This window comes from Lethenteron reissneri, chromosome 5 (assembly GCF_015708825.2).
Source record: "Lethenteron reissneri isolate LAM-NWPU_2019-01 chromosome 5, ASM1570882v1, whole genome shotgun sequence".
Lineage (NCBI taxonomy): Eukaryota > Metazoa > Chordata > Hyperoartia > Petromyzontiformes > Petromyzontidae > Lethenteron > Lethenteron reissneri.
Window position 1 is genome coordinate 902,070 of NC_083783.1, and position 15,431 is coordinate 917,500.

The following is a 15,431-nucleotide window of genomic DNA, read 5'->3' on the forward strand; positions in this document are numbered from 1 at the left end:
TCTCTCACTCTCTCACTCTCTAACTCTCTGCACTCTCCGCACTCTCTCACTCTCCGCACTCTCTCACTCTCCTCACTCTCTCACTCTCCGCACTCTCTGCACTCACTTGCACGCTGCTCTCCCTCGCAAGCCTCCCCCACGCGTGCTGACACGATCCGACCTGAAGTCTCAAACTCCGAGTCCTTCTCGCCTCGTCTCTCTCAGGGTTCCGAGAGAGAACGGGCGAGCGCAGGAGGAGCGCGAACGTCGCTCAGCTCGTCAATGAGCGCCCCGCGCAACGCGACGCGGGCGCCCGCCCTGCTGTGGTCGGGCGCCTCGGGGGTGCAGCCCGGATGGATGGAGGAGGACGACGCCGTGTGGGACGAGGACGCGGAGGGCGACTCGGCGATGCCGGGTCCTGCGCTGCGCGCCTCCATCGCGGCGCTGTACGCGGCGATCATGGCCGTGGGAGTGGTGGGGAACGTGGCGCTGATGAGCGCCGTGTGCCGCGCGCGCTCGCTGCGTAGTGGCCCCAACGTGCAGCTGTGCAGCCTGGCGCTGGGCGACGCCGTGCTGCTGCTCGCCTGCGTGCCCGTGGACGCCGCCAAGTACTTCGCGCCGCAGTGGCTCTTCGGAGAGTTCGGCTGCAAGCTGATCCCCTACATCCAGCTCACGAGCGTCGGGGTGTCCGTGTTCACGCTCACCGCGCTCTCCGCCGACAGGTGAGCAGGAGGGGGCACGGCCACCTCACCCGGCCACCTCACCCTCCGCCTGCGTGCTGCTCGCCCGCACACCCCGCGACGGGCGAGGGGACGGCTCGAACTCACTCCTCAATAGGGACGACTTGGGGAAGCTGTCGTCCAGCAGCGGATAGAGCACGGTGGATGATGACGATGATGACGGACGACGTGAAACCGCACCACCTGTGGCTTGCTGCCCGTGACGTGCAGCTTCTGGCTACCGCGCAGAGTGGCCGCTGGAGTCGCGGACTCCGCGGTGGCGGCTCGCGGCCTTAACCTCTGACCCCGCCACTTATCAGCAGTGTTATTTGGTTTAACACAGAGCAGCAGCAGTAGGAGGGCTCTCGCGACCAATAATGTCCATAATAAAAGTATGGTTTGTTAGATTACGTAGATATAAACATGTCGTTAACCCACCAACCACCACCACCACCACCCGACAGTCAATTAGTAAGGTCTGCCACGTAAACAAAACGTGCCAATTCGTGACTACTTCAGCATCACCGGCGTGTTGGAGAGTCAACCCACAAACACACCGCTCTGCTGAACTTGCGGCTAATTGTCAAGTTTTGTTTACGTGACAAACCTCACTGATTGGCTGTGACAGGTGGTGGTGAGTTAACGACGTATTTATATTGACGGGATTTCAACACAGTTGACGAGCACAGACGCAAAGGCGGAAAATGTCAAACGGCCAGCTACAAACAGCAGTGTCGTAGATGTAACAACTACAAGTGTTGCTCACGCGTTGCTTGAATGTAACCTTATGGCGGGACCCCGGGGTCCCATAAGCGCCTGGCTCTCGCATAAACTGCGTTGCGACGTCATTCTGTGTCTGTTGAAGGCGAACGACACGACGATCTGTTCCTCTCGACGAGCTCTACTCGATGCGCTGATCAAACGTAATAGAGGGTTGTTGGGTTAGATCGCGTAAATATATAAATGTGTCGTTAAAACCCGCCACCACCCGACACAGCCAACGAGTAAGGGTTGTTACGTAAACAGAACGTGCCAATTTGTCACTAGTACAGCACTAGTGTATAGTGTAGTGTATAGTGCAGTGTTTAAGTGTAGTGTATAGTGTAGTATATAGTGTAGTGTATAGTGTAGTGTATAGCGTAGTGTACTAGTACAGTACACCGGTGTGTTGGGGAGCCAAGCCACAACATTTACAATCTGAGTACGACGTTTCGTCAGTAATTACAACTAGCTTCATCAGGCGACAGCCAGTCTTGTGGAGAAGTCCACCTGTTTCGTCCCTTATATAGAGGCGTAGATGTGGTGACCACGCTTCTGCGCTCTTGCACAATGTGTGTGTGTGTGGGGGGGGGGATTACACGTTCGATTCCCGCTTACGGCCAACGCCAGTGACAATTATCTGAACCGATCATGGGCCTCCCCTAGGTCAATTGAGTGCCTCGTGCGGTGTGTAAACATCACCACTCGGGAAACAAAGGCGACCGTGCGTGTTGCTGGCCACCCACCCCCTCGTGTGCCGTACCGGCCTTTATAGGTTCTCGCCAACGGCACATGCTTCTGCAGTCTGCCAATGCGATACAGGGATTTTTGTCTTTGTGAGTGGATAAGAGAATGAGTGCGTTGTAGTGACCGGCAGTGCGGTGGTGGTTGAACAAAGCGTGGATGTTCGTCTGAGTCCTCAACATGGGCGTAGGAATTCACGAGCGAAGTTCACGGGAAAGTGACCGCGGCAGTAGCAGCGATAGAGGAGTGACCAGGAGGCGCCTGACCAGTTACACCTTCGAATACAATTGTGCATTACGTTTCTAATTTTCTGAGGATGGTCGTGGTACCTGTTTCTGTGAAGAGCCGAGTCGACTTCTATTTGTATTTTACTAGGTCAGGCCCACTGAGCTATGCAGCTCATTTTATGAAGCGATCGGGCCACAAATGATAGCTCAACGAAGTAGATTATCGTGTGGAAATGTCTAGCAGCCAAATACTGTAAATGCGTGACGTTGATGATAAATGTGGAGGAAAAACCCGGAGGACCCGGAGAAAAATCTACGCAACCACGTGGGAGAGAGACAGAGACACCGCAAACTCCAAATATACAGCAGCAGGCGCCAGGGTCAGGATCGAACCCTCGTTCTTCTGTGCACCAGGCGAGGTAGTTAACATCTCGCCACTCGTCGGGCGCGACGCGGCCTCGTGTGGCCGAGCGCGCTCCTTGCGGCTACCCTCCACGCGGTGACACCGGTCGGTGTCACCGTGGCAGCAACAGCAGCAGTCGTAGCAGCCATAGAAGAGTACATTGCGCGTGGCGTTCCTTGAGGTCACGATCGGCGATCAGGATGTCGCCAGTTTCTGGGTGTGCACGCGTGAGCGGTGGAGATTCTGCTGCGCTCAGCGAGGAGGTACGGAGGGAGGGAGGGAGCATCGCTCCTGATGATGATGATGGTGGTGGCGCGCATCAGGGCGCACAGCCGCCCTCAGCCCCATCGGGCAGCTGCTGCGACCCTCCCGTCCCGCCAACACGGGGACGGTCATTGTCGAGCAGGAAGAGAGGAATACCAAAAAACCTCACAATGTGTGTTAATGACGGCCCCTCAAGGTCAATGATGCCCCCCCCTCATCCCCAGCGCGTTTGGGAGATGCCCTCGCACCACGAGGTTAATTGGCCCTTGAAGCTATAACCTTGCAGTCCCACGGAGCAGAATAATGCGAGCACTAAGAATGTCCGGCCTGTTAATCCACCCCACCAACTTGCACTGTTTCTGTGATTATCTCGAGGTGCGACGATGCGTGGTGTGTACGTTGGGGTGGGGGTCCACTCAGCCCATTATCATCATTCCTTTCTCCGGGGTCGATAAATGAGTACCAGTTGGTGTGGGGAAGATCAACAGCGGTTTTATTGATGGGCTACCTCCATCCTGTCATAGGAATGTGGAATTTGCACCACTGGCTCTGCAAGGCTGTGAACGGGAGACGAGCAGGAATGCCTCAATGCTTATGATGCGATGTTGTCGAGTGATGGGGTGGAGTGATAGTGCAATGCGATGTTGCAGAGTGATGGTGTGGAGTGATGTTGCGGAGTGATGGTGTAGAGTGATGTGGCGGAGTGATGGTGTGGAGTGATGTTGCGGAGTGATGGTGTGGAGTGATGTTGCGGAGTGATGGTGTGGAGTGATGTGGCGGAGTGATGGTGTGGAGTGATGTTGCGGAGTGATGGTGTGGAGTGATGTTGCGGAGTGATGGTGTGGAGTGATGTGACGGAGTAATGGTTTGAACAGATGGTGTGATGGGCCTCTGGACCATTTCAGCATGTTGAATGTATAGTATATCGACCTATCATTGTTTAGCAAGCGCTTCGTAGCAATATCCTATTGTCCACCGAGTTACCAGAGTTGCCTTTGGTGAATGCGTTGCTAAACTCAACATGTGTATTGTAGTTTACCAGGTAAGGTCCACTGAGCTATTGTAGCGATCTGGCCACAAATGATAGCTCAACGAAGTGGCTTATCATCATGTGGAAATGTATAGCAGCCGAATACTCGAAACGCGTGATGCTGATTCTAAATGCGGAGGGACAAACCGAAGGGCCCCGAGAAAAATCCACGCTACCACGGGGTGAGAGAGACTTATACGACCTCCTTTCTACCAGGCGAGATAGTTAACATCTCGCCAACGTGGCTGGTGATGCTTCCAGAGTTGGCCTCTGGAGGCGAACGATCCACAGCTGCGTCCAATGCGGTGAAGACGCGGCACGAGGGGCGAGGAGTGTGAGGGGCGAAAGGCTAAGAGAGTCCGTACAGCGATTCCTCACAGCTACAGTGAGTTCCTGCTGCGCGAGTCGGCTCCGAGGCGTTGGTGCTCATCCACTGTCCACAGCTCGTGAAGGACCCCCTTGCTCGGGCAGTTGGGGGCAGTCGCCCTCCGGCAACAACGGAGGGGCAGAGGAGCGACACTCACAACAACGAGCAGATCGCCGGGCAGATAAAACGCAGAGAGTTGGCACAGCTAGTGCATCTGCCATTCCTCAGTCAGTCAACCCACGGCACCGGGTTCTCTTCTGTGACCTCCTGTCAACGAACTTTCAACACTTTACGTGGCCTCAAAGCGCACCCAGCATGGGACAAGCGCTGTGGTGACGTCACCTCCACTTAGTAGTGAACAGCGGTTGTTGTTGTGGTTGTTGTTGTAGTTATTGTGGTTGTTGTTGTTGACCAGCCCTGTAGAGCCGCTGGTGGACATTGCTGAACCCTGGTGATAGTTTCAGCGTAGGACAACCGCCGTTTATATTCCCACAAATGTGGTACTCATTCATTTGTTTTACCGACCCCCTGAGGAGGAGGATGATGATGACAGGCGAGTGAACCCTCCGTGCCAGGATTTGCTTGCTAGCCGTTCCCGCTCGTAGCAGCCACCGGGCCGGAATTTGCGATTTCTCGACACTGCACACAATGCCCTGGGAGGGATCGATCAAAGCTGATCGGTTACCGACGGACACGTGGGGAGGGTATAAATGGAGGCAAATAAAAGTGGCGGAACTGGAAAAGAAGTTTAATTGCAGAATACCCCCCGCTCTCTTTACCCCCAGCCCCAGTTTAGCTGCACGCCGATAGTTCGAGCACGCGACACAACGCCATGTAACGGGCCCGCCTATTGCCTCACCACCAACAACAATAATATTATTATAATAGATTTTCCCGAATAGAGATTATTTTCTATTTAGATTAGATCGCGTAAATATATAAATGTGTCGTTAAACCACCACCACCCGACACAGCCCACTTAGTAAGGTTTGTCACGTAAACAAAACGTGCCAATTTGTTACTAGTTCAGCACACCGTTTGTGTTGGAGAATAAACCCACAAACATTTTCAATCTCAGTACAACCACCCAAGAGACCTCTATTATGGATAATGTTGGTCGCGAAAGCCTACTACGTGTTCAATAATACATACAATTTCTGAATATTGCATCGAGAAGGAAAGTGAGATAAGTAGCGATCCGCACGCTTCTGCAGAGACCCGGCAGAGAGAGGGGGGTGGGGGGGGGGTCTCGGAGGGGTCGTGTGGAAAGGGTGGAATGTGGAATTCCTCCCCAGGAGCTCGAGAATGCCGATGGAGAGATGTGGCTCTTTATCCAGATCTACGACGTCAAGGAAGACGAATGCACGCCGCAGTAAAACACAAAATCCAGACCACGAAAACAAACCCACGAGAGACGGCGGCGGAAATGAGCACATATTGTCGACTCTAGCGTGGCTCCTGCTCTGAGCCGGAATGGTCTGGGGGGAGGGGGCATTGTGTTTGCATTGTGGCTCAGCGTGCACAACTAACACTCTCTCCAGGTGGATAAAGTAAGTACCGCTGAGTGTCAAGTCAATAATAATAATACGAGTACAATTGCTATTCACACCACTCGGATAGCGCAAGGCCATCACGAAGGCGCCGAGTTAGTGAGTGACTTGGCGAATTATAATGAGAACGAATGAATAAGTGCGTGGTGAGGGGGTGAGGGAGCGAGTGAGTGGGTGAGGGTGGCCACCTTTTCCATCAACCAAAACCGGGACGTATTTCTCAGGCAGCATCTACCAACACTGCGCGGTCTTACTGTCACATTGAAGCTCAACTCAATACCGCTACCAGATCTCGATACCCATCCTGCCACCCGCTCGCCAACACCATCCCGTTCGCCACGCCATCGCACAGATGGCAGACGCAACTTTGCTCCGTGCGTGGTGCCGGGTTGGCTAAGCCCATCATCCCTCCAGGGTCGACCCAAATAAATACCACTTGGTGGGGGGAAGTCAACGGTGGTTGTCCTGTGGATAAACTCCAGTCATGGAAATGTGGAATGTACACACCCCCGCAGGTACAGGGCGATCGTGAAGCCCATGAAGCTGCAGCGAGCCGCGCCGCGCCACGCTCTGCGCCGCGCCCTGGCGCGCGCCGCCCTCATATGGGCACTGGCGCTCGCCCTGGCGCTGCCCGACGCCGTCCTCTCGCACGTCCACGTCTTCCACCTGGACGACGACGACACCGCCGTCGTGGACATTGAGGAGGAGCCGCGGACGGGCGACTTCGCCTCGGGCGACGGCGGCGACGCGGCGGGGGCGGCGACGGCCCCCCACGGTCACACGCTGCTCGTCTGCGTGCCCTTTCCCGCTGGACGGCGATGCGCAGCCGCTGCGCATCCATGCGTCGCTCCTCTTCCTCGCCTACTACGCGCTGCCGCTGTGCGCTATCTGCGGCTACTACTACCACATCGCGCGCGCGCTCCTAGCCAGCGCGCGCGAGCTGCCGGGGGAACGCGGAGGCGGCGGTGGAGAGCACGCGTGGAGACAGGTGCCCGCTCTCAGCGCTCTCACTCCTCCGTTAGGGTTGTTGCACCGCCACAGGGCGGCAGGGTGTAGTGGCGGTGGTGGTGGTGATGGCGAAGTGGTGACACTGGCGCCTCCTCTCGCAAGATAGGCCCTGGGTTCGATTCCCTACTCGGGTGCTTTACTGTGTGGAGTTTGTATGTTCTCCCTCTGTTCCGCGTGGGTTTCCTCCATGGTTCTTCAGTTTCAATAGCTAAAACATCTAAAGTATTTGGTATTGGCCAAACATCAGTTGCCTGCTAATGCCTAAAGTCGGATTACACGAAGCAACATTGCCCCAACCCGGGAAACGTGGCAGGACCCTCCTGAGCGTGCGTCTGGGGTGGTGGTCCTGTATGGATGAGCTCAATGCGCGGCCCTGCAACTTCTTACATAACACTTTTATCTATTCCATCAAGGTCCTTAATATCTTCTGATCTCCATCTGCTCAGCACTCCCAGGTCAGGTTGCGCTCTTTTGGTGATCGGTGAGCGTGGCACCAACGCTATGGAACGCCTTGGCACTTTAAATCAGGCAATCGAAGTTGGTAGATACACTTGTCTGTTTTGAAGCCCCATCTCTTGAAAGTGGCCTTCCCTCTTTAGTTTGGTCGGTTGCCACTGGTTCTATTTTAGTTTCCTGATTTTTATGCATTGCGCATTTGGGATCCTCGGATAGAATTCGCATGAGACATTTGAATGATTATTCTTGCTCACGCCTCTGGTGGTGGAAGGGAGTCCAATGGACTCAAACTCGAGCTCCAGAGACCGCGCTATGAGAGCAGAGGTTCTCAACCGGGGGTACGCGGATCCCTGGGGGTGCGTGAGTTAATGTTGAATAATAATGTTGAATGAATCTGCCAATATAAAATAACTACGATAAAATGTAAATCCATATGTAACCTAGAACTATATAAATACCTTTCTAAACTCATTAATCGTAAACAAAGTTGCTTCCAAGAGTAGCCAGCGAACAAATTGCGTGATGCATGCAGAGCGTCTGTTGATTTGTTTCATTCGCTTGCAGTTACTCACTAGTTAGGATATCTCACAAAATCGACAATTGGTTAAAATATCTACGTTCATTATTCATGCATTTATTGCCTCAGAACCATGTTGGATCAGTTGAAGGGGGTACGCGGTTGAAACAAAATTCAACAAAGGGGGTAACAGCAGTAGCCAAACAAGTTGAGAACCACTGTTGTAGGGGGTGTTTTGGACCTCATATTCCACGTTCGCCAGATGTATATATTGTCTATATATATGGTGTGTGTGTAGTGATGCACTCACAGACACTAGGAGGAGGAGGCACTCTATTTATTAACAGCCTTAACAGGTTACAAAGGTAACTACAGCTCCCAGTCAGGGCAGCTGGCAGACTGCCTGACTGACGACGCCGAGATGGTGACGACGCAGACGAAGACTCCAGCAGCGCGACGGGATCCCACTCCAGGCAACAGCCCCGAGTCTTCGCTCGGGGTCCCCTTTTATCCTCCCAGCGTGGCCTCGCTCCGCCCGGCCACGCCCCCCTTCCAGAACCTACTCGCGGTTTCCCGGGCTTACCTCACGTGCCCCTTCAATCACCTTTCCCCTACATCCCTCTCTCTGGCTTATCACGTGACCTGCTGTCAGACAGGGTTGCTGCTGCAACCGCAGATCCCCTTCTCTGCCAGCAACCAGCGCTATGCTCCGTAGTGTCATGTCACTACATCTTCTTCTATATATATAAAAGGGAAATTTGTGATTACGTGTGTCTGTTCAAAATGTTTAGCGTACTTCCCGACATGCAACAAACTTGAAATTTGCCATGTGGGTACTTTCCAAACTGTGCACCATGCAAAAATTATAAAAATACACTTTTGTTTTTTTTTTGGGGGGGGGGGGGGGGCGCAATAATGCACGGCAAGTGAACTGTGACGTCACATCTCTGTCATGTGACCCGCGCATGCGCAGTGGTTAGCGCGCTGCGCTACGAACCTGGCGACCCGAGGTCGATTCCCGCTCACGGCCACCACCAGTGACGATTATTTGAACCGGTCCTGGGCCTCCCGTAGGTCGACTCAGCCTCAAACGAGTAACTGGTGTGGTGTGTGAACATCGCCACTGGGGAGACAAAAGCGGCCGGGCATGGTGAATCTAAGTCCCGGGCGAAGCCGGGTAGTGGAGCTAGTGTTGAACTTCTTTCGTCCTGCGCCTCCGATTAACACAATTGGCCACGTACGGTGCGAAAGAAGTTCAACACACGTACAGGAACATGCAGCAGCTAAGCGTGCTAATCGGAGGTGCGCGGGAAGAGGTGGGAGCAAGGGCGCAGCTCCCTTCAACGGGGTGGGGGGGGGGGCTATCCGAGATCCGACTGTGGCCCCCTTCTTTCTCCCGACTCACTTTTTACTGAAATAGCGAACGAATGTGTTTCACCCCGTATACAATATGTTAGGCTATTACGCTATATATTATTATTTCAGTTGCACCGCGTGTTGGGTTTAGAGGAAGATAGTCTCAGGGTGATAGTGATAAAAAAAGATGTAAAGGTAACAATACTTACAATTCAGTTATGGTGCATCTTGCTTTCATGCGCATGTCAGTCATAAAACGATCCTGCTGCTGTTCAGTAACAACCACCATCAGTAGCGCTACGACGAGATTTCACGCTGTGTGTATTTTTCGGAAACATTTTTTTTTCATTTGTAACAAAAAAAATTGTTTGGAATATACGGTTAATTGTGGGATATTTTCTTTTTAATATTTTTTCTCAACACTTGTATTATTTGTTTTTCAGTCGATTCGCTCCCCCCCCGTGGGCGACTGAGCCCCCGACGCGTCGCAGAACGCTGCCACATACTTCCCCCCCCCCTGGGTAGGAGTACCCACACTTTACCCCACTAGACTCGAGTAACTGCGGCGTATCCATTACACTGCTGAGGGGGGCAGAGGAAGGTGGTGGTGGTTGTGTTGGAGGAGGGTTTAAAGGATTGTCCCCCCATCTTTTCCAATGCGCGCCAGGAGGTGGTCCAGCACACGTGGGGAGGGTGCACGGGTGGGTGGCTGACGCTCGGCGTTCTTCATTCTCCCTCGGCCAGAGCCGTCCCAAGGGTGCGGCCAATCGGTCGTGACCGCCCCGGGCCCCTCGCTTTGGCAGGGGGGGGGGGCATCGACGTCGCGGTGCCAGATGTCATACCGCCGGTTTAGTTTGAAGGCGTCGGGGAGACCCCTGCCAGTGTGCGACCTGGCTGTCACACATGATAGCTCATCGTCATCGTGTTTAAAATGTGTAGCAGCAGCCAAACACTCTAAGTGCGTGATGTCCATTCTAAACGTGGAGGGGGAAAACCGGAGGACCCGGAGAAAAATCCACGGGGAGAGGAGAGAGAGACACGCAAACTCTAAATACACGGCAGCAGGCGCCAGGCTCAAGATCGAACCCACGACCTCCTGTAAACCAGGCGAGGCAGATAGCATCTCTCCACCGCTTAAATGAACACACCCCTTACATAAACACAGTGGCGAATATGTCAACCGGTCCTCGGCCTTCCCTCATCGACTCGGCCTTACATTAACACCTGGCACGGTGTGTCAGCATGGGCACAGGGAGCAGCTGGGCGTGGAGTTGGCCGGCCCCTCCCCCCCTAGGTGCCGTGCCACCCCTTAATAGGTGCTCGCGCACAGCACGTGCTCTGACCGCGTCTGCCGAGGTTACTATCCACGGGTGGGGGGGTCTTTGTGTTGCCGCAGGTGCAGGCGCGCAGGAAGCTGGCGCGCACCGTGCTGGTGCTGGCGGCGCTCTTCGCCGCCTGCTGGCTGCCCGCACACCTCCTCTACCTCTACCGCGCCTTCACCCCGGGGCAGGCGGCCGCGTCGCGCGCCCACCTCCTGCTCACCGTGGCGGCGCGCGCCCTCTCCTTCTGCGGCTCCTGCGTCAACCCCCTGGCGCTCTACCTGCTCAGCGACGGCTTCCGCGCGCACCTGCGCGCCGAGCTGTCTCCGTGCCGCCGCCTCTTCCGCGGTGCCGGAGGCGGCGGCAGCGGTGGGGGAGACGCGGGAGCCGCGATGCGACGCAGGCGGCGGCGGCGCAGCACGAGGCTCGCGTCCGTGCTGACGCGCGCCACGTCCGTGCGCAGCACGAGCAGCCTCGCGGGGGGCAGCGAGCGCAGGGGGGTGGCCTTCCAGCTGGGCGTCCCCGACATCGCCCTGCTCGAGCCGCACGGCCCGCAGCCAGCCGCGCTGCCAGCGAATGCGTGACCAGGGCGGAGAGGGCCGGAGGCCGTCCGTGGTCGTGCCTGCTGGGACGCAGCACCCCCGGTCGCTGCCTCGCTGCACGGCGCTGGACAGAAGTGCAACGTCGAGGAGGCAGGGCGATTGATGACGGTCGCCTCCCGATCACTCGCATGTCGGAACAACCGTGTGTACGTATGGATGTTGAACTTATTTCGCACCGTACGTAGCCAACCGTTGATTCCTCCGCCCGTGTTGAGGACTCGGTCTGCCAGGCACTGACAGCCTCGTCTCCTCCATGCAGTGCTTGATCACCACCCTGCAGATCACAACAACAACAGCCACCGCTTGTCATCACAGCGCCTGTGCCAGGCTAGGTGCACTTTGAGGCTGCGTGAAGTATCGAAGTCCCGCTGATGGAAGGTGATGGGAGTGCCATGGGTTGACTGACTGATAGATGCACCACCGGTGCACCCAACTGTTCCAAATCGCTGCTTTTAACCGTCCGGCGCTGTGCTCGTTGTTGTGAGCGTCATTCTTCTGTCCTCCGTTGCAGGATGCTACTGCCCAGTAGCATCCTGCACGGGCCTCCTCCACATTTTCCGATCTTGACACCCGTGGTATCAGTTATCAGCAAGTATCCTCAGCTCCACATCCTCATGTACCATATCGATCCATCTCTTCACTAGCTCGTGCCGTGCACTTTTAGCCCCCTCTATCCGGTCAAACATAAGCTGTTTGGGCATGCAGTCGCTGGGCATGGCAGAGGAGCTCACTATTGGGTTGTCCAGATCTTTTAAAGATATGTGAGCTTGCACAATCTAGCTTGGCTGAGCCCAGGATGAATCCTAGGCAGGCCAGACTAAATGTTTCCAACAGGAGCAGATGTTCCTTCAAAGGGTCCCAGTATTGCAAGCACAGGAGAAGGGTATAACAGTGGCCGAGAAGACCTGGAGCTTATTTTGGAGCGACTGGCCAGGTAGCTTCCACACAGCGTTGAGACTTCTGCTGCCAAATTAGAACTAGTCATCAGCACACTGCCCATATTCATATTCTATGGTTCTTTCGGTAAAGTCACGTAGATAGAAAAAAACAATAACAATAATAAAATAATAATAAAAAGAAAATAAAGTTAATAATAAGTGGTTGATAATTGTTTTTTTACCCTTCTATCTGGCAACAAAACTGACACCTTTTTACAAGGAGTCATGTTTGCATAGATCGCAATACCTGCAGTCATAATACAAACAAAAGACATAACTCTGATAATGTGCACTGTCCTTGAAGTTGATTGGTCCACACCCGAGACAGCTTTCCTTAGAGCCTAGTCTCACATGGGTTGGACCAGATGACGCCAAAAGGCGCCTTTTGGCAAATGAGGTTCCCATGGTGGAATAAGTGGTTGATGACATCTTTCCAATGACTGCTGAGTTTTTTTATTTTAACCACACTGCCCAGGTATGGGAACTCCTCCACTCTTTTCACCACTGCCACATCGCTCGTGGGAAGTTGAAGGGGTGGGGTGTTTGATGGCACAAACATCCAGGCAGGTGCTATAGTTGTGGCGGGGCTGATGGCAAGGCCATGCTCAGCTCAGGGTCTTCAACTCCTCAGAGTGAGTAGCAATTACCAGATCATCAACATACATAACATGGTTGATTAATAGGAAGCCATCCCCTGACCGCACTCGGGAATCAATCAGCCTCCCATTGTATGCATACCAGATGGAAATACCTCTGTTACAGCCATGGAAAGCTTCTCGAAAAACGTGGTCAGACACACCGACTCATTCACGCACCACACTGCAACAACAACACACTCACCCACCCACTCACTCACCGACCACACTCCGGTCACATCAACACACTCACCGACTCACCACACTGCAGGCCACCTAATTTCTCTTTCTGCTTCTTCGCTTGCATTACTCCACTTTTGAATTCCCTCTCCCGTTATCATCATCAATGTGTCATCTCCACCAGGCTCTTACAACAATAGGCCTGCTCAATTCAAGAAAACGCGGCGGCTCTTATCGCCAACAACTTCGGCAGCGCAAATGGTTGTTTGGCCGTTGCGCCGTCGTGGTGCCTTGTGCTGAGTACCCAGAGTGCCGGACACCCGGAGTGCCGAGCTCTCAGAGTGCCCATTCTCAGCCTCGCTGCGTCAACTCCGATTGCCCATCTCTCTCTGGGCGGCCGGCGCTCGCGCTCCCCAGCAGTGCGGACACATCACCCGGGGGCTCTCACTTTGACCACCCGCTGGATTTTTTTTCAGATGTCATGGCAAAAGAGCCACAGTGAATCATCCGTGCTCATCTCCCGTTTACAACCCCCGCGCAGAGCCAGTGGTGGAAATTCCTCATTTCTATGACGAGGGCGAATTTATCCACAGTACAAACGACTGTTGACTTCCCTCCCTACAAATTGGCACTTATTTGTATCGACCCCTGGAGGGATGATGGGCTTAACCAACCCCGAACCGACCAGTATTTGAACTTTTCATTGCGAGCCGCTCGCTTCTACCGCTGAGCGTGCAGCCGTGACGTGAGTTGCAGGGCGCGTGACAATCTGGGGGGCAGCGGCGCGAGATTCTGCCGCTGCTGCCGCTACCAAAAGCAAAGCGCTCTTATTCAGCGACACCGCGCGTCCGTCGCTGACCTTGAGACGAAGCCCCCCTCCCCCCTCTCCCCGTTCCAATTGGCAGGTGCGAATTCCGAGAACACGACCCCCGTCCTCTCTGTCGCGCCGCGTTTACCGACGTCCACAACCCTCCGTCAAAATGGTAATGAGCAGCCCGCCTCGCCCAATTACCATCGCACGCGCGCAGAGCGGCTTTGCTGGTGGCGAGCAGAGCGCTGCGGTGTTTTGCAACGCGGAGGTGTCGCCGGTTCGACTCCAGCTGCAGGGCACGGCGGGTTGAAGCACACTGGGCGCGGCTCTGAAATGGCCCTCGCCACTCCAACAAAGCAGCGTTTAAAGGCTTTACCGCAAGTCGGAAGATTTAGCTGGTGATGTGTGGTGGTGATAAAGCGTAGATACACGCAACCCCCACAAGCCGCACGACTTTCTTATTCAATAGTTTGGCTTCTCGGAGTTCGTTCGTCCTCCCAGAGCCGCCACGCCGATGCGTGCCCAGCACCAACGGCAGCGACTCGGTTATCCGCGCCATGTCCGCCTCGACAGTTGTTGCTGTTCGAGTCATCCCGTGTGAATAATCCGCGATGGAAATATTCAACTTTGGTTAATTTACACCGTGAGTTGGCCTTCAGTCGGCTACAGTGCGAGGAGCGGGGGGCGCAGCGCAGACGCACGGAGCGCAGCGCGCGGTGGGCGACGCTTCAACCCGCGAGCCAACGCGACGGATGAGAGCGCATGACGAGGATTGGCAGCAGGCTCATTACCAGATCATCACTCTCACGACGACCATGACGATGACGATGTTTGCCGGTGGTGGCATTCAAGGTTAGGGTTTTCCTCGAGTTTAGGTGTTCGCTGAGCGCGATTCGCTCACGTGCGTTGTTGTTGTTGGGACTTACCCAGAACGTCAGCCGCACGCTCTCCACCTTTGTGCACAAATAGTGACGGCCCCTATAGAAGAGAGGCTGGTGAGAAACCTTCGCTGTTGTTTGAGATGGGAGTCGAACTGGCGACCTCTGTGGATTGCGAGTCCAGTGGTGCTGCTGCTAACCATCGCGCCGCGGCAGCTGCCTTTCGTGTGGCTGAGACGACGCGGGGAGTGTCCACCAAGCGAAGCTGTCGAATGTAGGAACGCCGAAGCATCGCCGTAGCCTGCTGTAGATATTTTGTTGCGCGCTCATTGATTGTACGATTTCTCATGGCTGCAGGCGTCTTATTGGCTCCTCTCGTTGTTCGTGAGCCGGCCTCGTTCTGTCTTAAGGGGTAGAGCACGAGACAGGTCAAGTGTAATTTGTTCAGCCCAGGCGAGAACTCAAAGAGACCAAGATGAGTCTCACTTTGCAAGATTGACTTGGGCCACAAAAAGGCAAAAAGCAATAACAGAGAGAGAAAAAAGTCCAACAACGAAGGAAATCGAATTGAGAGCAAAAATAACTAATATAGATCGGAGCAAAAAGCAAAGCGCACCGTGCGTACCCGTGGGTAGCCTCGGTAGCCGTGGGTAGCCGCGTGTTTATGAAGCGCCGCGTTAGGTGCGTCG

At 54.6% G+C, this 15,431-nt stretch overlaps 1 protein-coding gene across 1 annotated transcript; it reads left to right on the forward strand.

Annotated features, from left to right (window-relative positions):
* Positions 1-314: 314 nt before the first annotated feature.
* Positions 315-11,282, forward strand: LOC133352787 (bombesin receptor subtype-3-like). Its single transcript, XM_061568677.1, has 3 exons — positions 315-701; positions 6,558-7,065; positions 10,776-11,282. Exons 1-3 carry the CDS (start codon positions 337-339, stop codon positions 11,280-11,282), a joined length of 1,380 nt encoding a protein of 459 aa, XP_061424661.1. The 5' UTR covers positions 315-336.
* The last annotated feature ends 4,149 nt before the right edge of the window (positions 11,283-15,431 follow it).

Bases quoted from the DNA above. Each gene is read 5' to 3' on its own strand.
- LOC133352787 (XM_061568677.1), top strand. From the start codon at position 337: ATGGAGGAGGACGACGCCGTGTGGGACGAGGACGCGGAGGGCGACTCG. The intron at 702-6,557 runs GTGAGCAGGAGG...ACACCCCCGCAG, and splicing joins ACCGCGCTCTCCGCCGACAG to GTACAGGGCGATCGTGAAGC. The intron at 7,066-10,775 runs GTTGTTGCACCG...GTGTTGCCGCAG, and splicing joins GCTCTCACTCCTCCGTTAGG to GTGCAGGCGCGCAGGAAGCT.